Source organism: Syngnathus leptorhynchus, chromosome 12 (genome assembly GCF_054491065.1).
Source record: "Syngnathus leptorhynchus isolate UIUO chromosome 12, UIUO_Slep, whole genome shotgun sequence".
NCBI lineage: Eukaryota > Metazoa > Chordata > Actinopteri > Syngnathiformes > Syngnathidae > Syngnathus > Syngnathus leptorhynchus.
This window is the reverse complement of record NC_141206.1, coordinates 6,313,720-6,339,381: the sequence shown is the minus strand read 5'-3', so window position 1 is coordinate 6,339,381 and position 25,662 is coordinate 6,313,720. Positions and strand designations below refer to the sequence as shown.

The following is a 25,662-nucleotide window of genomic DNA, read 5'->3' as shown; positions in this document are numbered from 1 at the left end:
AAGAAAACACCGATAACCAAGCACCGATACCACTTTTGATATATTCATTATTCTGATATTGGTAGTGTGTTAGAAGCACAAACAGAAACATATAGAAAAATTATAAATCAATATATCAAGCGGTTTGCCTTGACAACAATAATAATAAATTGAATCACTTTGATGGACACAAGAGATATCGGCTTAACATGTGTTCATTGTTATAGTTGGAGTTGGCGGTGGCGTAGCACTGCGCCGCATCAGAGAGAGTGCTGTTTCTAATATTTTGATTCTCTCATGTCGCTAAACAAATTAAAACGGCTGTCAGAGTGATGCAGTACAGATTTACACAATACACGTCAAGACAAACATTAAAAACAGCAGACGGACTAACCAAATGATGGATTATGAACGGAGAGGATGCAGAGAAGGAAGAAAAAAACAAAACAGCAAGATTGATCTTCCACTTTTGAAAAAAGAAAAGATGAGAAGAAAGCGAGATTGTCTGACAATGTGAAAAGGAAATTAAAGAAAGCAGACAGAACACCTGGATTTCTTAAACCTTGTTGGAAGCCCCTCGGGTAGATGTTTATCTTGACATTTCAAGCTACTGATCATCCAGGGAAAGAAATCGAGAGATTGGATCTGAGATGAGAGCAACTTGACATCAACTCAGAGTCTGGGAGGGGCAACCACTCTTGTTTTGCTTTTTAATAGGTTGGAGCAAAAATTTTAAATGATAAAGCAAATATACAAATTCCACCTGAAGCAATTTGAATGGTTTGAGTCAAGAAATTGGGGAACGACTTTCTTCCCTACATGCTCAGCTTGCAGCGAGGGGAGGAGAGTAAAACCAGGGGGCGGGAAAGAGGGGTGTGTCACAACCCCCCCCAACATACACACACGCGCACACTCAGATACACAAATGCACAAAGTTCTTCAAAGCATCGTGGTCTCCATAGACATCCAATCACACTAAGAGATGCCATGCAGGGGTGGGGTGGGGGTGGGCAGCAGATAAATAAGGTGAAAGCGGAGACCGGGCTCAAGTCCGCACAGCTGATAGAGCGAGTGAGACCGTGAGAGCGAGAAAGAGAAAGAGAGAGAGAGAGAAGGGGTGGCAAAAAAAAGAGAGGGAGTTACAGAAGAGTAGCAACGCACTGCTCGGAGCGCTCAAAGAGTGCGAGAGAAGCGCTCGAGTCACTTCGTGAAGACGTGTGGATTCTTTTTTGCCTACTTTGGAATTTTGGTGGACATTCAACATTTTTCCTTCATCCCCTTGAAATGTTTGTTATCCAGAAGAACTTGAGCATCATTTGTCTCCATGGTTGAGGACTAGAGGAGAGCGTACCACGTGTGTGGACGAGAATTTGATATTTTCGGGATTTTTTTTTTCAAGTGCATCGAGAAGGGGAAGACAGAGAAGCCCCCCCACCCCCTTCGGGTCATTCAGGCTGTGCATGATTTGACTTATGGATGTTGAGACATTCCTGAAGAGCTCCTGAGGAATAAACAGAGTTTTTGGTCCCGCAGCTTGGAGAGATTTAAACGCCGCCAGACGAGGTCGCGGGTGCCTCCGAAAGAGGTTTGTAAGCACGGGAGGGGGGCTTCTCCCGCTCTTGTACCCTCTCTCCCTGCCCCCTGCTCAGCATGCGCCAGCCCCTGAGCACCTCCACAGCTCCTCCAGCTCCACTACCATGTGTAGATGGACAGTGACACAAGGTGCACCGGTCGCCTGGCTCTCCTCCCGCCCCCGCCGCCGAAGCGCAACCCCGCCGCATCTCGTCTCCCTCGTCTTCCTTCTCCTCCTCGGACCGTCCTCGTCCTCGCCCCTGTCGAGTTTTAACCAAAGCCATCATGCCGGAGGAACGAGCCCGTCATCCTCGCCGGCGCCTCTGCACGCTTCCTCGGCCAGGTTGCCACGGGCGACCAACCTGTCATCTTCTGCCGCCGTGGTGGGGCGCCACGTGCGGAGCAGCTACAACCACCTGCAGGGAGACGTGCGGCGGCGGAAACTCTTCTCCTACCAGAAGTTCTTCCTCCGCATCGACAAGAAAGGGAAAGTCAACGGCACCAAAAGTGAGGACGACCCTTACAGTAAGTCGCTCGCTTTTCATCCGCTCAATCTTCCACGCTGCAAAAGATGCCACCCTAGTTGGGTTACAAATAAAAACAGTAAGCCAGAAAAGCAACAGGGCAATCCCACTGGATCCAATTAAAGAAAAATAAATGACCCAAAAGGAAGTCATCTATCTTGGAGGAAACACTTTAAACACAGCTATCATCACTTCATTAATGAGAGACATTGACTGCCCCCCCCTTCGCCCGCGAGCTATAGTCGCACTTCCTTCCCGCCATCAAGTCAAGATGTTGTCGGTGATGCGCATCGAGATAAAAGTGAATTAAAACACAATTACTCAGCCAATAATGAATCGGAAATCACAGATTCCAGAAAGGCAAAAGACGGGGATGTTTTGAGGCGCTGATCGATAAGAATGCCCGAGTTGGAATTCAACGTAACGTGATGTAGCAAAACGCTGTGCAGGAATGAAGCGGGGGATGAAGCGGGCTCCCCGAGCACGTGCTGGCTTTTTATTCCCGAGACAGACCCCAAAACTCCACTAAACTCGGAATCGACAAAGTGCAGCTATGAAGATTCCAAATTGTATCCACAGTTAAAGTCACGGCACAAAAAAAAAGTCCGAATGTGCTCCTCTATGTACCAAATCATGTTAAGATCTTCATATTAGTCACACGCTTTCAGACACGTGGCGGGGTGTGGGGGCAATTAATACGTTTGTGAGCTTCTCCTGCTGAGCGTGCACACGTATGTCCACACGCTTGCAAATACACACGGGCCAGTCTTGCACATGGCCTCCATATGGCAAAAGGGACTTTTTATTGGGGCCTGGACACCCGTGTCACTCAGACACCAAGTCCTGCCAGACATGGCTGAAGGAATTTCAATTAGCGTCTTTTCCCTCCCTCCTTTTGCCTGCAGCCGCACACACACACACACACACACACACACACACACACACACACATCAGTGATGCCATAAGAGCGTCAGGTCACGGTATTCCAAATCCATCATGCGGTTTGTTTTCCAGCCAGATAGAAAAGCAGAAAATAAATCACATCTTATCGCAGCAACGTGGTAACCTCACGTTCTACAAGTGGGAATGATTTCACGATCGGGGGTGGAGGAGGAGGAGGAAGGAGGAAGGGGGGGGATCTCTACGAGATGAATCACGCTTTGACATGTGCTCACATCTGCGTGCAAGCTTGCATGTATGTTTACGCTAATGCACCACCTCCAGCTATTTAGCATCAATACAAACAAAAATGGCCGCCATCACAAAAAAAAATAGACCGCAATATTTTGAGCGAGCACGCCGTGATGACCTTTTCTTGACATGTACGCACATCTGGACTAGGTTGTCAATTAGATTGTTTAGTGAGGTGGGGGGGGCGAAAAGATACATTCATGTAGAAATGTATATTTGGAAGTAACATGGAGGTTGCGGCCCGCCGGTGCCGAAAGCTTCAAAAGCAGGCATGTAAGCGTAAATGCAAAAATGTGTTCTTTTGAATCCGATTTGCGCTCATTAAAACCACATGGCTGGCCAGGCCAGGCGAGTTTTCACACATGCCGCGGCATCTCAGGTGTTAGAGCCGAGGCCGAGCGCTTATTTGGAGTTGCGGCGCGCTTATCAAGCTCTGGTCATGCTCAGGAGGGTCGGCTCGCAAATGGCCGTCATTAGATGGTGTCAGAGGTGATGAAGACGTTTCAAGTCCGGCTCGAGGGTCATGAATCTCCCTCCTTTTTTTTCCCTCCCTAATCATGTTGTCACGGCTAAGAGTATCCGAAACGCGCGGTCATGTGATCAAGCGATTTCACAAGAGGTAGAAAACAAAGGGAAAGCAATTGAAATTGCAAAGACTCATGTTCCCATATCGGGGGATGTTTTTTTTTTCCACTCTATGCTAATTACACCACTGTGCCCCCCCTTGACCTTTACCTTGTGACCCATTGTCAGGAAGATTTGTTGGCGTCTAAATGGCTCCACGTGTTGTTGCATCACTTTTGAAACCAAAAACTAATTTTGATGATTTCAGATCGAGCGCTCGAATGGACGACAATAAAAAATCAATTCTTGATCCGTCCTACGTGATCTCATTTCTTTCCGAAATGAGTCCCTATTGTGTTACAACGCCGGTCCCCCTCCGTTTGACGAGCGTTTAGGGTTCTCGTGGGAAAAACGGATCGGTGTGGCCCATAAAAAAGACTTATGAGGAGCTATGGGACGCAGCAGAGGTTAGTGTCAGCCTTGCTTTTGCTTCAAAGTTACTTTGACATCTTCATGGACTCCCTCTCTCGGCAAATTAAACGTCACGCTTGGGACTCGGAAAATACTGAAAGCATCCGAGTGGTGCGAAAGCTGCCAAAGTCAACAATTACATTCAGCTGTGTTAGGGTGCGGGAAAAAAAACATACATTAAATCTAAAGTACCTGCGACGCTTCCTCGTATATTTGTTCCATTTCGCCGCTCTGGAACTAACAAGGAGTATATTTATTTTTATGTTAGAGGTTGCGGAGAACATTAGTCGGGTTAATTGAGTGCTGAGAGATTTGGAATGGCCGCTACCAAAAAAAAAAAAAAATTCGAACAATTCTATGAGCTGATTTGTTCAACTTCAAACTCAAAACAATTCTTCATTTACATGATCCGACGGATTTTGCAGACTGAATTAAACAGCGTTCAAAGCGTATTGTACTTGTTTTGAAGCAGAGCTGGAGTCTGGATCAAATTATGCCACTTCGAATTCATGAGCTCTTTTACTGGAACCCGCCAAACAATCACCATTTAATATGCTCTGAACAAAAAACAAAAAAAAATAATAATGGCTACACAATACTGATCATCGTGGCAAGTAAGACTGTTGTGTGGTTTTACTCCAACCAACAAGCGGCGACTCAGTTTAAAATGAAGGATGGCTTTGAAATAATTTGGAAAAGTGGATGAGTTGTTAGTCTGTATGCTTAATATGAATAAAATGCTTGTGTGTCATCAAATTTGATTTATTACCCCTCTTGTTTACTTAGTTGTGAAGGAGAGGAGGTGCCCTTGTTAAAGATGTTGGGGCTCATTTAGATCCAGGCTTTGAACGCTGCGGACAGAAATAAAAAATAAAAAATAATAAAAATCACATTTCCGAGGTGCCGAGGACAAGCATCAGAAAAACAAGCCGAGGCATCAGAAGTTTATTATGCCAAAGAATGTGGAGTTGGTGGGAAGCCTTTTTATTGTTTATATTTCGCTCAGGATTCTTGCAGACTATCATCATAATGTAAACAGACACGATTGGGAGGAGACATTTGTAATATTAAGCCAAAAAACGCATCTTCAATCAGTTTTTAAGAACTGTGATGGCAGATTTCACAGAGACTTGGATTTCTGAACACAGTAGCGTATGCAGGTTCTCTTTTTCCTGATGTTTTTACAGTCCCGTTGAGTTGATTTATAAACACCGCCCGTTCGGATTCCTGGCCCGTCACCACAAAGCCTTGACGCTCCAAAAAATGTCCACTTGTCAGAAAAACAAATCATCCAGTTTGGCAACAAAAAAGGGGGCAAAGATAACCACGTGGTTGTGAGTTGGAAGACAGAATTTGCAATTTGTACAACGCCTGCAAACACAGCCGCAGTTGTAAAATTCATTTGACTTTTTTTTTGAAATGACAATCATCCTGCTAGCGATTATAGCAAAAGTCATGCCTGGCCGTAATTCATATTTGTAGTCTGTCGAGAGAGTAACACCGAAAGTGTCATTGCGGCGTTACAAAGTGGAGTATGTGAAGCGGCACAATTAATGGCCAGTAAAGCAGTGGGAGGCCAAGAACAGCATCTGTGATGGATAACATCCAGGGCCGCTGCCATACAGACACCATGTGCTTCCCACTTTCCGACATTCCCTCGCCGTCGGAACGCCCCCGCCTCATATAGCCTGCATGAAAGTGAGCCTCTTAATGGAGTCATCAAAGTTAGCGCTGAGGGCTCCGAATTAAGGCCGGGGAAGCATCTGGACAACCGGCCCGTGAAAACACAGGGGCTAGGAATGCTAGTTAATTAACCTGTCTTACATCTTTACGTTCTCTGCCAACGCTGGTTGTGTTTAATTAACGACTTCTTACGTGGCAATTTTGTATTGTAGTTGATATATTTACATTTTAAAGCTAAAAATGTGGCCAGCTGCAAGCTGAGTAATGGCAGACCCTCATCGATTAGCATCCATGCTAAAGTAATGGCAGTTTAGCCAGAACTCGAAAACGGCGCATTTTAGTCGTTCATTAAGAACTTGGGAACCAAATTGTCATGAATTTAATCGAGGGGCAAAGTAAAGACAATTTGAAATTTTCGTAAAGACACATGAATTTGACTAGTTGTTTTCGCGGGCCACATAAATGGACGTGGCGGGCCGTATCTGGCCCCCGCGCCATAACTTTGAACCTGTGCTCTAGTTAACGTCGAAAAGTTTGTTGTTCAAGCTACCCGAGGCTTAAAATAATTTCATCAGGGCAGTGAGGATTGGAGAAATGCATTTTTTTTCAGCTGAAAATAATCTAAACATACGTGGAAAGATATATCCAGAGCGGGTTGGTTAAATTTTGCGGTGTCAAATGAGCAGATTTGGACAGCTGGAAGCTTAGTGCCAACACCTCTTACCGCAACAGGCGCTTGAAGGGTGAATAAAAAATGTGTGAAATGCAGATGACCGTCACAGCACATTAGCTAAAAACATAACTCTTGCCGTGGAAGCCCTGTGAAATGTTTTGACAGAAACTGGCAGCTTTGACACTTTATCATGTTACAAAGTCAACGCCGCTATAGGAATGGCAATCCCTCTAGTGGTCACTTTTTTTTTTTTTAAACTTGCACCCGCTCACTTCTCTATCAATTGGTTACTAACAAAACTTTGAAATTTATGCTGGGTTCCTCCCAGCGGCTTTTAAAATGTGACATAACTAGCGAGACTACTAACTGCCTTTGACCAACAACCGCTTGGATTTCAAACAAACAGCTTTGGCTACATGATTTTGTTTGGTGCGGTTTTGGAGTTTGGTTTTCTTTACTTGCCGCAGAATCACACCAGACATGGGAAAGAAATAAAACAATTGAAGGGGGCGGGGGGAGGGGGGGGGGGTGCAACAGTGATTTATGCAACACATTGTGTGTCAAATTAAATAACGGTTGGTATGGAAAACAGTCGTCAATATAAAATCAATTGACTCTAGTACATTGCACTCCAACTTTTGAGTTGGTGGGGGGGGGGGGGGGGGATTTTTCGCATGGCATGTCTAATTTTTATGAGGTGTGTCTGGCAAGGCATTGTTGAGTTGAAATGGGGGTTTGCATTCCAACAAATTTCACTCACTCGCTGTTGCATGATTGTACCAAAAAAAAAAAAAAAAAAAAAAAAGCAGATAAAGATATAAATGTTTTCTATTCTTGATAAAGTTGCCCCCAAGATAATAAGCGAGCTTGACGTGAGAAACTTGGTGTCTCCCATTTATGATTTTGTCGAATTAAAAAGTACCGGACTAAGCACACCATGGTCTTCGTATTAACAATCAAATCAAAAGCTTACGACTGCAACTAATTATGAAATTATAAATGAACCAATAACGCCTACATTATGAGCCGCTCTGCAGACTTGAAACTTGATCACATGATCACGATTCTGTTTTTCAGCCTTAACGTTAGCTGTAAATTTGGATGCTTGAGTAATTGTGTCATATCAACAACAAAAAAACATGTCCAATAAAAAAAAAAAAAAAAACATGACTCAGCTACTAAATCTAAGCTCATGTCACATATTTGATGTGGTCGGCGGGTTGGTTATAAATCGAAGCCTCCAGCTCCTTTTTATGGTAGCAAGCAGTTAATGGAAGATGTCTTGCAATGCTTTTTCTATTAGGTGAACCTTAAGCTATTTGTGCTTTTTCTTAGCTTTTAAAACACAGATGATTAAGTCGCCGGGCCAGAGGACATATGGAGGGAAGTTCACGTCCCCTTTCTGAAATATAACCGCATAAACGAGTATGTGTCTAAAAAGCAAGGTGCTGACCAAGAATATTAAGCATATAAAAGAAAAAATGCATTCTATCACACTTTATTATTATATATTTTAATTTTATTTTATAAGGGTGCTTAGGTCCTCTCAAAAATCACAACAAATAAAGTCGAAGGTAAGGTTTGAACAGGTGGAGCGGTCTTTAGCGCCTCACCTTATTTTGCCACGTCAGAAATGTCTGCTCCGCATTTTGCGGCTAGTAGATGCCATGTTTTGCGCTACTTTATCTGCACGTCACTTTGACGAATGGTCTCTCCGTTCACCACGTTCGACAAAAAAAAAAAAAACTTTTATTGATGGGAATATAAAGATTGGACTGGTGTCAAAATGCTTTGGGGACTAACTTATGCTAGCCAGAATAATAGTTTACATATGTGCTCTTACCACCAACATCCCAGTTAATACTTTAGATACAATGAAACATATGTAGGATGGGACATATTTTTTCCTAAAAGTTCAGAATGGAATTTATGAACTTGTTGCCATCACAAATCATCCTGAGACTGGAGGATACAAATGATGTACTGTCTGAAAATGGAAGAGTCGAAAGAAACCACAATAGACCATAGTAACATCCAGTTCACTCGATTACATTTTGCTTGGCGTGTTCATTCAGTTTCTCGGAAAGCTAAAAATAGAATCCAGACAATAAACTGATCTACCCTGTGAAATCTTGTGCGTGATAACGCTACTCCAAAAAAATAAAAAATAAAATAAAAATGACGCCAGTATATATTACATCATTGCAAAGATCTTTTCCCCAAAAAAATCATGAAATTAAATTCAGTATTTTTATGCCCATATAATTAGCATTGAGTCCCACAATATTTGTGTTGTTCTCCACCAATCTCTTGGTCCCTTTCCTGCAAAGTGGCCCCTCCAGCTAATCCTCTGAAAGCCCCGATAGTTTTATGGCATGGTGTAACCGACTTGAGGATGAGAGTGCCGCTGCCCACTGCTTAAACCAATAATTGGTTCAGGCTTGAAAACCGATACGCACGCTATGACCTCTTGCTAGCCTGGCAGCCGGAGCGCTTCTTTTTGCCTGCCTACATGCGCTCCCTTGGCCAGAAAAACAAACATAAGAGGGATTTTTTTTTTTTTTTTTTTTCCTGGCTTACACCTCAGTCCCAGAGTGCGTGGCCAGGGAGCAAAGCGACGAATGAGTAGGGGGCAAGAGGCCGCTTGAGGTCCGACCGTAACATCGCTGGCCAGGCCGGGGAACGACGCGAAACTTTAGCTGACTTGTCAGGAAAAAAAGTTATTTTTTTGTGGTTATGCCCACAGAATCTGAAGGTTTATACAACATTTTGTGGAATAACAGTGAAACTTGTTTTAAGGCAGAAATATAATGTAAGATATTTGGCATTTTTAGTGGCAAGCGACAATCATTGTCTAAATACTGTTCAGTTCCATTTAGAGCTGTCAAAATTAATCAATTAATCAACTATGAACAACTTATTAAGAGCCATTTTTTACTTTTCAATTGTCCAAATCCTGTCCACCTCGCAGTTTGTGGTCATTTATGAAGACAAATTGTCGTTCAAAATGAGAAATTTGCAAATCTCTGCAGTTTCGAAAGGTTTGGAGAATACAACCTTTATCAATTCATCAGTTGAATAAACGATTCTAAAAATATAGCTGTATTTAACTTAAAAAAAAATAATCTATTGCTTGTTTTGAAAAAATTTACTTGGGAACAATTTTTACCTGAATTTTAAGTCAAGACATTTTTTAATCAAGTTTATTGTCATTTTATTTTCCTATCGATAAGCACAATTAAATTTTTTAAAGTCTCTTTAATGTTACACTGGCTTACCATAAATACTAAATAATGAACACTTAGGCCTACTATGCTGCTGTTGGTCAAGATCTTGCTCCTTGGAGAGCAAAATATTTCAAGCAGTTGTACTTGGATCATGCACACACTAAAGTAGCACAACTAAAGACAACAATCCGAGCATCACAAAGCAAATGATCAGCTCAAGCATATCTCAACACACACAGTTCCTCATACGAGTGCTCGTGAGACTCTTCAAGTTACATCCACGCAAGGACAAGCTGTGCTAAATAGATTGCTCGTACCCGACTCGTTATAAATAAAAAATGGATAAGCCCAAGCAATGCGTCATGAGACGAAGACGGCTTACGGAAAGTTCCGATGATTTGCCTTACTATGTACAAACAGCAAGTCGTGTCGCTGTGTTTTCCTCATAACAAAAAGATAAAGTACGAGGCAAGGTTGACTTGATGACTAAAAACCGCACAACTTCTTCATCTCAAAGTCTCGTTGCAAATGTCCAATCTAAAGTGCTCTTTCTGTCCGTCAGGTATTCTGGAGATCAAGTCGGTGGACGTGGGAGTTGTGGCCATCAGAGGCCTCAGCAGTAACTACTATCTGGCCATCAGCAAGAAGGGCGAGCTGTACGGAGCGGTGAGTTGATAGCCTTAACCTTTTACATTTTGGTATCTTCACGGTTATTGTATTTTGCTTGCAAAATTATCATCATTTTAAAGGAGCTAAATGGAAGTCAACACATAAAATAGACATGACACTGACAGCAAAATCAATGAATAAAAGGAAATGAATAAAAAAACATATCAAATTATCAGTAAAAAGGTTAAATTCATACCAAGATCAGCAGACTCACTCATAATATTACATATTATTTGATGCCCACAGATAATTCCTCAAAAATAGCAGCAAAAATTAAAAAAAATCAAAACTTACTTTAAATCCAAGTTGTGATGTAATGATCCTCCTCCTTTTAGTCACCAGTTATTTGGAATTCGGTTTGTCTCGTGACAGGTGTGTTAGCGACACTGCTGCTAAAGAAGTAAGCATGCTTGGAAGTCTCATTTTGCAGCCGTGAGTCAAATATTGGCAAAAATCTCCAGCAGCTCATGCAACACTGCAGAAAGATAGCCAGCAGGTGGTTTCAACATTATGGACATATCTTCAAATGTTGACATCTTGTATGGAAGTAAGACCATTCATTACCTGTGCTCATCTCAGGTATGACCACTTTATTTTCCAACAAGCATCACTTCCTCTTTCGAAATCAAAATAAAATGAGCCTTCCCTGGAATCATTTCAAAATAAAACAGGAAGCGTATAAGAAATGTGTACATTTTGAAACAGTTTTTTTTTTAAATTATTATTCATATTAATCAGAACACTGTGTTTTGATTCGTTGGGCTGCACAGAACATATTCTTCCCAAAAAAAATTGGGTTGCTTTCGATTTAAGATCAAAATATCTTTTTAGATTTTGCTAGTGCAGTGGCGCATCCAATATTATGGCCTAGTGTAGTGTCAACCCTAGCTGGTGATTTTTTTTTTTCCCATTGGACCAGCGACAGGAAGTAAAGTTAGTCAATGTGAGTTCTCTCCATTCACAGGAAACACAATCCTCCACCTTTTCTATTCTTTTCAGCTCCTTTGAGGGAGCAGGGGGATGTAAGACGTTTTATCTCTTGTCTCCCTCCCTCAGTGTAAAAAGGCAACTCTCAGCATGTCTCTACGGCGGCGGCACAGATGAAATGACACCCGCTAGAATAGAAAGAGGCATTCTGTTGTACCCCCCCCCCCCCCCCCCCTGAACCGAATTCCCATGACGTGGTCCCGCGCTCTGCTGCAACACAAGCCGCACCGGCGCAGGGCCTGAAGGGCAGGCATTTGATTACACTCGATGGCTCCGCAACACTGACTTCTTTATCCGGGAGGCATCCAATGAAAATCATCGATTCATTCTTTTTGCTGGATTAACACACGCAATTAGGACCTCAGCATGGTTGCACGAGCAATGCTTGATGAATCCAATATGGACGAGTCAATATTATGGGACGATAAAAGACAATTGCTCTTATCAGAGTATAAAAAAATAAACAAATAAATAAAAATATGTGCCCCCTTCATCCTTGTGCCTCTCTTCTTCCACAGAGGGACTTTGGGACAGACTGTCGCCTGATCGAGCGTATCGAGGAGAACAAGTACAACACGTACGCTTCGGCGGAGTGGCGCAACAAGAGGAAGCACATGTTTGTGGGACTCAACGCCAACGGCAAAGCCGTGAGGGGCAAGAAGACCAGGAGGAAAAACACAACCACTCACTTCTTGCCTATTGTGGTGCATCCCCGATGACGGGACAAGTTTCAAACTGTAGACTGCTGAGCATCTGGAGAAAGACTTTTTTTTTTTTTTGGGGGGGAAGGCCAATTTGTATCACGAGGAGCAACAAGGAGGGGAACTTAAAGACATTCCGCATCTGTCAGATGAGGACACTTCTATTTTTTAAAGAATATTGCTATACAATGTATATAATTTTGTTTTTGTTTTTTGGTCTAACTTATAAAAGCACGCTGGCACAGTAGGAAATATGGGAATAATAAATAATGTGATCAGATGAGGAGGGAGCGGTTGAGAGAGCAGCGAACCAAACAAATCAAACTCTATCAAAAGTCGGAATTTATTTATTTTGTGTAATATTTAACAGAAAAAAACAAATACATGCTAAAAAGACAATTGAATGTCTTTTTAAAAACCATTTATGCTTTTCTTTTTTGGAATACTATTCATTTTAAACCTGAATAAATATATAAATATATTTGTCCTTAACTTGCATTGACTCCTTTGTTTTATTGTGACTTTATTATCTTTATTATTATTTTGGGCAACACGCGCATTTTCGGCAAAACTGGCTGTAATGTCACAATTTACCAATTGATCAATGACGTCATTGATCAGAACAGCAAAATAAGACATTGGAGCAAACAGAATCTAGTTTATGTTTCATTAGTATTATTATGATTTACCATTTTAATTTAAATGAGCGTCAATGCAAATTTGGCCTATTTATGAGCCAATAAAATGACATTGATTGGTCCATCTTCTAAAATGGTTGGGAAAGTGTGGCAAAATCAAAGCTGAAAAACATCAATTCCCTAGGAATTGCTAAAAAAAATATAAAAAATAAATCCAAGTGTAAAATAACACAGACACTAAAGAAAGCACTTGCTAACCAAAACAGCAGTACCTATCAATGCATAGAAAAAGTCTTAAACAGATAAAGTTGTGGCATCCTGTGCATATCCAAATTTCCTAAATTTGAATGGGAAATGTGTATTTTCTAACAAAGCTGCACACACACACACACACACGAGCCATTGTAGCACACACATGCATGTGCATCAGTGTGGTCCAGCAGCTGGGAAAAAGCCTCCTCCTTGACCTTACTTGTCTGAAACCTGTTGCCGAGACACCCAGGAGACAGCAGGGCATATGGCGTAACGTAAATATCACCCTCTTGTTTATCACCTGATTCTAATTAACGGTGATGTCATGTTTTCTTAATCTTCTGTCAAGTTCTTAAAGCCGTCCGTCTCATGCGGTTGCTTGTCTGGGTTCTGCAATTTCTCTCACAGTTCACACTTTTTTTTTTTTCCTCGCTGATTCCTGTCATGAGCCACGGACAAATTTTTAACAATCAGACCTGGAGCAAGGTTATTATTCCACAAACGTGAAACTTTCCTCTATCCAGTGTTGCAGTTGTTGTTTCCGTCCATCACTTTTCAACTCTCTTCCATATGTCCCCCCCTCCCCTCCCTTTTCCTCTCTCTATTTTATTTTCTGTATAAGACTCAAAAGGACTCAAGCATCGATTGCTCACGTCCGAACGCGAGTTAAGTAAGATGCATCAGAGAGGGGCGCTTCGAATTTCCTTTTATCCCCACGAGGAAAGCGGTTCTTTGTTTACATGATTACTTGGGTGTTCCATAAACGACATATCAAGTACAATTACTCTGAAATGTGTTCAAGACAGCGAGCCACCCACACCCCCCCTTTCCCGCCATCAAAAAGGTTCAAGGGCGAGCAGTCCGAAGCCAAGGTACACATTAATAGGTTAGGGTTACATGACGAAATGTTTTGCCGCAACAAATTGGAGAGCCTGTAATGTGCATGCCAGAACACTAGTTGGCGATGTTACGTTTACTCCTGTTAAAGTCATTTCAAGGTTGGAAATTGGAAATTTGGAAATCTCCAGTCAATCATGAACATATATAAATAAATAAATGTATATATTTTTTTTTTAGGGATGTCAAAATGCTGCATCTTCTGCCACGTGCGGCTCTTTTGTTTTTTTTATTGCGACAGCAAAATGACTTTGGTCTTGCATTTAAGCGTAATTTATTTGACGCAGATGTTGCTCACTGACTTTTGAATCGGCTCGTCTTCCCTGGTGTTTCCACTCTGGAGATGTTTCTGGAAGTTCTCTGCCAATGTCAGTTTTGCGGCGTAGTGCTCGGGTTGTGTTTGGTCACAGTTTGGTTTGTTGAGGCATGCGGCGAGGCTCGGGGATGCGGTTTCTGTTTTGACTGCATGGACATCTATCGGGCCTGTGTCGTACACCAGCGGCGGCCTTACGCATTTGTGGCTCCTCTGTTTGCCGTCCAGGCCGCAATGCCTGACCACAGGGGCAGCTGTGAATATTTGACTTCCTACTGAAAGGAAGACAGGTACGGAAAGAGGACCTTCCAACATTACCGAAGCACTTTTTTGGGAGTCATTATTTACAGACGACTAATGGGCAACACTGAGTATTTTCAAAAAAGGGTTTTCTAAGGTTTGATTGAACAAATCCAAATAATTCTTCAAAAAAGATTATGAAAATGTATGTACTAGAAATGGAGGGAATTCAAATCATGAAAAATAGAAACAAAATATGCAAGGGTCGACTGTAATTTTAAGTTGTGATATCACCAGTCACCACTAGATGGCAGACTCCTTTCCACACCTTTTTATCACCTCCCCCTGAATCAATAATTAGTTGCACTTACACTGGGTCTTATGGGACTAATTTGATATGCATGAAAAAAATATTAAAAATTAAAAAGAATATTAAAAATTAGAGTGAGTTGATTTTTGTGAAAAATTACTTCTTGCACTGCAAATGGAAAGCTTCATAATGGATTGCGTCCTAACTTGGAGCTACCACGACAGTATGTCCATACAAACAGTTTCTTCCATTAAAAATCGTAAAATAAAAGAGTGGTTGAGATTTGCGGTTTGGAGGTTTATGTACTGAAAGAACCACAGTCCTGGGGGATTTTTACATTCGAGGTGGGGGCATGGTAAAGAAAGTGAGTATGGGGAAGGTAAATGTTAGTTGAGGGGGCAGCAGTGTGGACTTGATGCCAAAGGGTGAGGAGGGGGGGGGGATGTTTGAGAGCAAGACGGGGCGATTAAAGAACTTGCCAGGCTTTAAGGCAGGGAGGTGGGATGAGGGGGTGGGGGGCAAACTAAAGAGGCTTTGGGGGCATTTGTTGGAAGCAGACCAAGGGAGTTCCTGGAAGGAGCAGGACTTGAATCACTAGTTATCCTGCCCCAAAGACAACCCCTCAAGACTTTTTGTCCACTTTGAGCAACGTATCGTAAATGTTAGCGGTCGAGCTAACTGTTTGCTCACCTCAGTGTTTTTTTTAACAGGCAATTATGTGCCGTGGCTGCTTGTCGTGTTTGTTTTGGAGCTTTTGGCTCTTGGAGTAGCCAACATGCACAGTCATTATGCAGGCAAGTAATTACGGCGTGGAAGCTCAATGCGTCACGCTCATTGCTCCATTTATCACGCAAAACAGAAAATCGCATCTCTTGTCATCGCTCGCCGTATGTTCGGAATATTCGCTGTTAGTAACGTCGGTTTATCTTAACTTCATTAACATTTTCAGACCGGGCCTGGAGCAGAGCCTTATAAACTCTCCATCTTCACATCTCCCGAGAGCTTCAAGTTTCCTGCAACAGGTGGCACAAACATTTGACTTGGCCGCCGCTGAGCCGACGTTCTGTTTATCGATTCGGGGGGGGGGGGGTGCTGGAAAGGTGAGGAGAGGTGGCTAAAAGTAAAGGAAAGAAAACCATAAATCCAAAAGCTGGAGAGTCCATGTGACAGCGGCACTCCACTTCACTTTTTTTTACATCTTCAACTCTTTTAACATGTAAGCTACTCTGCACACGAGGTATACTCATTTCGGCACAATAAAGACCTAGGGTCGCAGTACTAGGAGTGACCTGTGATAGGCAACGTGGTGCCACAAGATCGCCAGACTACAGAAAAATCCAAAGAAGAAGAGGGAGCTTGACTATGAACTATACCGCAGTTACAAAGCCGTCTCATCGTCATTTGTATTGTGGCGAATGACGAGAGAATCGTTACACGTACAGAATAAGTCGGTTAGTTGTTGATTATTTTGGTATTCGATTAGTTGTTGATTCATCGATTCATTTTTGGCAACTCGAATCTCACAATAGTTTGAGACAGCTGGTAAACAGGCTTTAACCTAGAGATGGCAAATGAAGCTTCGAATTAGTTTCATGAATCGGTTGTTGTATTTTTCCAACATTGGGCTTTTTCTTGAACATTTTAAACCAACAGTTGCATGTAGAGGAGACAAAAATACAACAACTACTTCATGAAGGAAATATGAGGCTTCATTTTCCCCTTCACGACCATAACACCAAAAAATTCCCGACGAATCCGCCAGTGTCAAACGGAGGTCCGCTCGACTCAAATTCAACCTGATTGTTGGCGTGCTTATGTGTCTATCCTGCTTTAGCTACACACATAAAAGAAAAAAAAAAAACATATCAACAGTCATTTTGAACTAATATTTTCTCATGGGCTTTGATAAACCTATTAAACATTTTCCAGAGCTACAGCCAAATTTCCAAATGAGTCTCCTCTCCTGTCCACCCTTCATCTCTCATATCTGGCTCTTTTCTGCTTGGATCCCCTCCCCTCCTCTTCCTCCTTTCCTCACCTCTTCCATACATCAACCCCACCCATTCCTCCCTCCCTCCCCTCAGCACTCTCGGGAGAAATACGCCTGGCGTTCAAATGAAAACATATTTGTTGTTTTGCTTGGCTTTCTCGCCTCCCACTCGGCCCGGCGTGATTGAGGTCGAGACATCGGGTCTGTTGGAAGCAGAAAGCCTCTATTAGTCCTTGATCAGCGGAGCGCCTGACAGCAGGGGCAACATGCGCGGCATTAAGGCCTGACATGGGATTAAATAAAGACTAATTTATTGGCTGCCCATCCGGACAGACGAGGCATTAACCCTTTCTTTTCATGGTTTAATTAAATATGCTGGGATGGATACTTGAAGGGATCCGATTACGGGATACGGTAGATTGATCAACTGTTCTAAGGAACGGAAAAAAAAAACAGTGATGTAACACAAAAAGTTCTGTCTATTCCCATGTTTGTTATTTGACTGTTATAATGGTTATATTTTCGAATACAACTTTTATGCAGGTGTACAAAACTATATGAGGCAACCCAGACTGGATTATGAAAAAAATAAAACATGTTTGTGTAATTTATATACTATTAAAAAAAGACTTCAAGATATTCCGAGGTTAAAAAAAGGGTGGTGATGAATGTTTTGGACCATCTGCTATAGATTTGTGCAGATTTTCACGTTGCAAAGTGTCAAACGGAGAATGTAACTCCCCTCCGAGTCCTTTCTTAATTGTACGTTCGTACCTCCAAAGCTGTTTTCGGGATGATTTAAATCCAGTTAAACGTCTTTGCTGTGAGCCAACATGAGCTCACCCTCCAAAACGAGACGATGGCACACAAGGTCGGTAAATTTGCTGCATTGTCAGCATGACACCTACAAGGTACACAATGACCAGATTTGCCCTAATAAAGCGCGTTCATAAAAACACTGCACGATTTTATGCAGTGTTAGTTTAACCCTAACCCCACACAGTGGTTATAAAAAGTTTACACACCCCTGTTCAAATGCTTCGTTTTTGTGTGCTGAGCTCATTTTCATCATTAATATGAGGTATAAATCGATTCAAACAAATGAAATGAAGTCAAAATAAGGGATTGCATAATTGTGCACACCCTCTAACAACTGGCCATATGGCTGTGTTCAGAAATAAGCAGGGAGTCAGCAAACACCTGCCCCAAATGAACTTCAGATGTTCTCATACATGTTTTTTTTTTCATTTCATTTTGCGTTTTCTTTTTTTCACTTTTTTCTAACTAGTATTTATAACCCAAGATAAGCATCAAATAGCAAAGCATGATGCTGCCACCACTGTGCTTCAATCCCGTGACCTCAACCCCAATAAATACATAGTGTATATTTTTTTAATAGTCCAAATAATTTACACAAATAAATGAAATTATAATCTATGGATATAAATAAACTCCAAGACTAATTTCGTAATCATTTGGGGAAAGCCAGAGCAATTGAGACTGCGTTGCCGGTCATAACTCCAATTCAGTTTGACTTTGTCCTATGTATTATTCACTCATGCATTTTTATGAAGCAATAACTTTCAAAAACTTGGAATGCAGAAACTGTAAAATGAAATTTTTACCAATTTTTTTCACACCTTATTATCAGATAAGAGGCAACGTGGTGAGGTCTCAAGGTAAGATGGCCCTTCATACTACAATGAAGAAAATTTCCCTTGAAAATGTGAAACATCTGCTGGCTCCATATGAAAGCAATAAACAGCTTCTGGCCCCCACGTCCCCAACTCCAGCCGTCAGATAATAGCGATGACGACGGTCTGAAACACATTTATTTCATCTATTTATTCACAGTACTTTCAATTCCCCCACCCAAGGTCACACGGGACACACTTGTGGCAAACTATTTAAACATTTAATAATAATTTAAAACTACAATCACATGGCAGCGAAAAAGTCACTATTATCAAACAGCTGTAAGAAAAAAAATAAAAAGATGTTTCAGGTTTTTATCATTCTCACGCATCTCTGCTAACTGCCTCTAAACTTCACAACATTGATGGTCCGATGAATTGAGCCGTGTACTGTCAAATCTTGGATGAAAATCTGCTTTCCTTAGCAACAACACTGAAGCTGGGTCATAAATGAAAGGCTCAAGAAAAAGTCTATTAAGCTCATAGAGTTCTCAAGTCGGTCTCCAGATCTCAATGCTAAAAAAAAAAAACTATGGAGGGAATTGAAGTTTGGAAGTTTCCAAACAACAGCTCAAAGCCGAAAATAGCAGTGCTAACAATGCTAAGCTAGCATTAGCAATGTAAACACGCCGACGTGTGTTTGTTGAGAACCTATGACTAGGTCCATGATAGGATAGGTCCAGAGCATAAACATGAACATCAGCAGGATGTGTTGCCAAATTACAGAATGTTTCTTGTTGCGTATTTGTTTTTCCAAAACATTCGTCATGGCCTTCGCGCAATCCTCGTCAATACCTTCAGGACACTTCTGCGCATGATTTAGCTCAAAACTAAACTCGGCCGGAGACCTCCAGCAGTGCTTTTGACTCTCCAGCTGCTGGATGATGTTATTTTGGCTAGAATTAAGTTATCATCTGTGCGAACGATTGTATCTGGTATCCCAGGCGGCCTATTGGATCACTTTTTTTAAAGCGTCCCTAAATGCAGTGCTGCTGGATATTTGGACAGAAAACAATCCGAGTAAAGACACAGGAAACAGACTCCTCAATTTCCTTATCTCTGATGTTTGTTGGTAAGCGTCCAATTTGCAGGGTTTATTTGTCCTATTGGGAATTATGTTGGAGAGCTACAATTTTTTGCAATAAGCATCATTTCAGATAGAAATTTTTGAAACTGCCACGTTGATGGATGAAGGAAAAATTATTATCATGCTAGTGTGTTTTTTCTTAGAATATAATTTTCTAAAAAAAAAGGAGACTTCCTTGAAAAGTTCGAGCTTGCCCATCACCCAAGGCCGTTCCCAAACACAACGTTGGGTAAAATGCCCATCACTCTATTAATCAGAAGACCTTGCACAATTGCTGCTGAATGGAAAAAAAAAACATTCCCGTTGTTTATTCAGGCAAAATGTGAAAATAGATTTGCCTACATAGGAATTTCTGGAAGAAGTGCGAGATGGGTTCTGAGAATCACATTGTATCAATGGGCTATTTAGTTGGACATACTTTGCTGTCTTGCTGGTTTTGCTCTGCCAGCATTACGTCCATAAGCTGTCATCCTCCTGGCTCTCCCCTTACTTGTGCTTAACAAGCACAAGTCTCATAGCCAAGATGTTTTTTCTTACCTTGGCTTAAAAACTCTCCCGCGTGGTTCAAATAATTGGGTGTTAGGAAGAAGGGTTTTGTTTAGCGGCTATGCTAAAGGGAGGAAGACCAATGAATGTAGAATATCAAATAGCTACTGTGTGAGTCAATCCATTCATGGTGATAACGTGTCTGACAATGTGATAATTCTTTGCGGCGAGATTGTGATTAAAGAGTTCGAAATGTAAAACAATGGGTCCTTTGAAGCCCGCCCCAAAAAATGATAAGTCGAAATAGTTTCGGACATATATGACATGCTATGAGCGATGGTATTTTTCTCGTAGACATTCTGGCAAAAACAGTGTCAAAAAGCTGGCAGATGCCAAAGAAGTCATCCTTGGAGTTTGCCCCGTGACGGAACGGGATCTCCTAGTTCTCGTTTGAACCCGAGCAAATGTGCTTGACAGATAAATCCGACGTTAACTTTTCACAGCTTTGTTTATGCGGCGTTCTCTTTCCATGTTGTTGTTGTGAAGCCCATGCGGGGGAACTCCATTCTTTTTTTTTTTTTTCTCTCAAGGTTGATGCGGTTATTTGACAAAGCGTTTCATTCTGAGTTAATCTCAAACTAGTTGACTTGAAACAACGGCATTTCCAACAAATGTGATGACGTTCTACACCATTCAAGGGAAGTAGCGACCGTTCCAGACAAACAAACAACAAGTGTTCTGTTATCTGGAAATACCTCTTAACAGATACAAACAACAAACGAGAAGCATCTTCTCGACGTCACGGCGCGGCGTTGAGCTAACCCGTTTATCAAAGACACAGAGGGGAAACTGGCCTCACGTTCAGGCAAACACGTCTAATGAGTCACAGCTGCTTGCGTGATACGGACAACAATTAATGTGGACGTGATGCAGAACACGTTGACCTACTAAAACCAAACGACGACGGCGAGACAAAAAAGACCAGAGGTTGCGCGTCAGACGTCCATCATCTAACTATCATTTTATTTCCGACAACACCAAACGTCATTGCTTCCGCCAGACCTTGATGGAACGGAAAAGGGAGACACAAACGGGACTACGATGACGACAATCATCTCGACTCGATCTTTTTGTTATTGTTACAACGAAGCAATTTCTATTGGCGTAAAATGACATGACACGCTTTAACAGCCACATCCAAAAAATCTTTGTGCAATCCAAAGTGTCCAAATCCAATGTTATTTTGTTATTCTGCTAACTAATCAACAAAACGCCATCAATCCAACCCCGAGGAAAAGACAAAGAGCGCCTCTCAACAGCTGTTTTGAAGGCATGCCGGTAGACGTCGTCTCGAATCACTATTGACACGATACATGCGGTCTGGGATAGGCTCTCTGGACGCAATGTTGTTCTGAAGCAGCGCACCGCTCAGATGATCAGTGTCAACAGCAGAGCGTCTCTCACACTGATTGAAACCAGACAGCCAGAACTGCAGACTGCAAACTTCGACTTGTGGCATTGACTTCTCTGAACCTGAGCATGATGCGCCCATGAAATGAGATTGGTGCCACGTACACACACACAGGTCAATAGGTCAGTCAAATAATCACACTGGAGCAAAGACCTCCAACCGACAATGCTAATTGTAGATCAGTCGCACATTGTTAGACGTTCACCTTCTGACAGTGAGGCAAGCAAACAAAGTCTGGCAAGTGCAAGAGAGCCAACGCTTGACAGAGAGCAGGTGTCCGAAAGGACCAGTTGGACAAATGAAGATCAAGTGACAGAGAAAGTGTGTCAAGGAGATGTCTGTCTTGTGTGATGATAGGGAAACATGGATGGATGGATGGATGGATGGATGGATGGATGGATGGATGGATGGATGGATGGATGGATGGATGGATGACCTTACGTCCCCTTTTAAACCTGATCATCGTAGTTGAATCTCCATAGATGGATGACCTTACTTCCCCTTTTAAACCTGATCTCCATAGTTTACTTAAAAAAAATAAATAAAAAAAAAGCAGCCTGGCCTCTACAGATGGAACATTTCCTTTTTTTTTACGATTGAAAAGATCGGACAGAAGTCCGAGTCATCGCACCTCGCCGCAAAATCCTCAGCTTGCGGTGGATGGAATAATGTTCACACTGGCAAAGCAAAGCCGCAGTGTCCATCCAAAGAATGAGTCGGAATAACAGAAGGAATGATCGGAACCGCAGGAGAGCGCCAGGCCACAAGACCGCCACACGAAAGCAGAACGGACATTTGAATACAAAAAAAAAAGCCATATTGAAAAGCCACTCTATAAATATCTGCTTTCTGTCTCCAGGTTATGGCGGGCCAACACTAACACACCTTTCAGAGCAGCGGGCCAATATTATTCCATCTGGTTATCCAACGTGTGTATCATTACATGCCGAGCAAGCAGAACTCGCTCTCCTAAAAAGCCAAACCGCACGCACAAAAGAATTTCACGTATGTTTGCGCTCATTTGCCTCCAGGAAAAGACAAAGCACCGAAACAGGTGCTGGAAGTAGATCGGATCCCGGTTTCACTTTTTATGGCTCCTTGTCAGTAAATACGTGGAGAAGACCTCACGTAAAGAACCGAGCAAACGATGCTGATTTGGATTTTTTTTTTTGCTCACTGATGGCAAGTAAAGAATCCGGCACATGCGAGTAGACGGGCTTGTAATTTTAGACGCCGGGGTAACAAATTGCTCCGTTTCACCCACTCAAGTCAATCAAGACTTTGAGAAGAGAGAAGAAACAGTACACATGGGCAGAAGATCACTGGAGTGTCCCGCCATCCTCCTGCTCGGTGGTCCGTCTTCCCACCATCTGACCAGTTGAGGAGTATTATTATTATTATTATTACAGAGAACTATGTTGAACTCGGATGAGGAATTTCAAACGATGGAGTTGTCAAATAACAAATATATTACGAGGATATTTTTGCTGAACTACACTACCCATTTCTGTGCATTCTTCCTGAAAATTGAGGTGGAACTCCCAATTGTATCTGCCGACGTATCGAATAAGCGTGTCTAAATGTGTGTGTTGCCCCGACTGATTGTTGTTTGGATGTCTACATGAAAACGGAGTAAAAAAAAAGCAGGGCAGGTGGCCTCCTTCATCTGGAGCACAGCTGTACTCACGATGACTCACACGCTCCTTCCTACCTTGACCAAAACATGCGTACACAAGCGTACCTTCAAACACATATTTACCACAATGAAACACACACACACACACACACACGTACACACACCAGCACAGCAACCTTAGACAACTCCAATCAGACACGGCGGACCTCCCCCGTCGTCGCTTTGATGTTGCATTTAATGGGCAATTTTATTCACGAAAATAAAAAGTTATCTAGCTGTTTCGCTCATTATGCAACATCAACGGCTCTCGAATTGACTCGAGCCTTGAATGGCGGCCATTTTTCCAAGGCTTATGATTGTTGCCATGTGAAAATCGTAAATTTGCAAAAAGAGTCTATATCGGCGTAAAGAGACATTTTGAGGTACGAGTCATGTAAAAGGAACTATAACGCTAACTGACAGGCAGGTGGTCGCTCTGAGCGATCTTTCAGTTTATTAAGAACGTCAAGAGAACACAAAATCCCACTTGGTACCAAGATCGCGTACTCCCAATTTAATTTTACAGTATTAATTAGCTTACGGATTATTTTGAATTTCACAGGGAATAATTCAAACGTGTTAAATTGTGACTTCAACTTTTTTAAGATTCTTATTTTTGAGATCCCATTTCACAATAAAATGTATCCAAGTTGACTGTGTTCTACAAACATTTCTGCCTATTTCTGAAAATATATCTGAGGATTCTGCACGTCTATAATGTGGTAGCGGTTCATACATAATAATCATTTGAACCCTGTTGCTAACCAAAACAGCAGCACTCATCAAGGCACATGACCAGTTTCTCATATGCATAAAAGCGCCGTGTCTTCTTCAGCCTCTTTTGATCCTCGGCCTCTCTCTCTGCATTTCACCCTCATTTTCCTTTTTTATTATAAACTCCACTCTGACTCGGCATAAACATGCTGCTGACGCTGTTTAATATTCTGCCAAAAATAAAGGGATGCTCCTTATCAAATGCCTCCCCTTATCTGCAGTTAAGTAAATAAACTCCCGTCTACTAGTTTGTCAGATTACGCTATATGTGATCTCCATTTTAAATATTTGCTATTCATTTGATTCATCCAAATCTTCATTTGTTATCCTACACTTTTGCAATTTCTGGTGTCCAAATGTGTTTCGGAAAAGTCTCTGGTGTGTGAGTGAATAAAATTGCAAGTGTGATCATCTCAACCTGCTCAGCGAGGTCGTGTTGAGCAAACATTGTTTCCAGATACTTTAGCTGCTCTACTCGTGTGGATGTTTCCGGGTGGTACAGAGTTACTTTTGAATGTGTGGGGGGGGCGACTGTGTTAACAAAAGGGTGAATCATCCCCCCGTTGGCTTGGACGCCTCCCCGCCAGGCTCTTGTAAATATTTGAGAGGGACTGTTGACGTGAAGATAACACGAACTAATGCACTTACGAGTCAGGAAAGTTAGCGATGGCTCAAGAGCAGAGGGTTTCAAACTGGGGTCTGGGGACCCTCGTGCTGAAGCTTGGCGGTCCACACGATAATAAATCTTTTTATTCCTATTGTACAGTTTATAAGTCACATTAAGGATAGTAAAAGATTTCCATGATTTGCCTTTGTCTCATTTTTTTTTTTTTACATCACAAAATTATGGCATTCGAGTAGGGGTGTGTAGACTTTTTATATCCACAGCACTTATGGCGACTAATTTGCTAATAAAATAAAATATTTATTTATTCATTCATTTATTTATTTAGCAAATGGCTCAGCTTTTTTTCTGAAAACAGAAAGATTCATTTCCATATGAAGCTTTGTACTATTTTAATCAAGTTTTATTTGGGATATTTTCTTTATTGCTCATGGCTCTTTCTTTATGGATGACACAGGATAGTGATATTTTATTGTGGCTTTCATTTGAGGGCGTCCATGAAAAACATTTGTCCACTCTAAAGGGCGCCTTGACCCAAAAAGCGTTGCTGTTTAGTTTGAGATGATATCAATATTGATGATAAAAGCTTCTCTCAGGCTTCCATTCAATGACTTCATTAATGCTTACGTCTCCACGGCAACAACACACATTTATTATCTTACATCAAGTGCTAAAGTGTTGTGGGATGTTTATTATTATTCTTCTATTGACGCACGAAAAGACAGTGTATGAGTGGCCGCTTTTTTTTTTTTTTGGTCACTCCGACATCATGAATTGGTCGAGATACACAATCTTTGGACAGTTGAGTCGATACACCTGCACGGGGATCAAACATGGCGGCAATCAGGCCAAATTTGGGCATTTTTCCTGCCTTTCCTTTCTTGGTACTTTCTGGTTTGATCATCTTTGAGTGTGCGATGAATTGTTTTGGTCATCTCGGTGATTCCGGAACGGTTAATATTTTGTTTC

At 41.8% G+C, this 25,662-nt stretch overlaps 1 protein-coding gene and 1 long non-coding RNA gene across 2 annotated transcripts in view; one reads left to right on the top strand and one right to left on the bottom strand.

Moving 5' to 3' along the window:
• LOC147048057 (uncharacterized) overlaps nt 1-11,189 on the bottom strand; it is a 36,733-nt gene extending 25,544 nt beyond the window's left edge. Inside the window, exons 1-2 of the long non-coding RNA XR_015067723.1 lie at nt 11,118-11,189; nt 10,848-11,028 (exon numbers count right to left, since the gene is read on the bottom strand). This is a non-coding gene — a long non-coding RNA (uncharacterized LOC147048057). The remainder of the gene's footprint in view (nt 1-10,847; nt 11,029-11,117) is intronic.
• Nucleotides 1,562-12,622, top strand: fgf10a (fibroblast growth factor 10a). The gene is made up of 3 exons (XM_085925811.1): nt 1,562-2,076; nt 10,447-10,550; nt 12,059-12,622. The coding sequence occupies exons 1-3, from the start codon at nt 1,677-1,679 to the stop codon at nt 12,257-12,259; spliced, it is 705 nt and encodes a 234-aa protein (XP_085781937.1). The 5' UTR covers nt 1,562-1,676; the 3' UTR covers nt 12,260-12,622.
• The last annotated feature ends 13,040 nt before the right edge of the window (nt 12,623-25,662 follow it).

Coding starts and splice junctions, on each gene's coding strand:
- fgf10a (XM_085925811.1), top strand. CDS start 1,677: ATGTGTAGATGGACAGTGACACAAGGTGCACCGGTCGCCTGGCTCTCC. Junction 2,077..10,446: donor AAGTGAGGACGACCCTTACA/GTAAGTCGCTCG, acceptor TCTGTCCGTCAG/GTATTCTGGAGATCAAGTCG. Junction 10,551..12,058: donor AGGGCGAGCTGTACGGAGCG/GTGAGTTGATAG, acceptor CTTCTTCCACAG/AGGGACTTTGGGACAGACTG.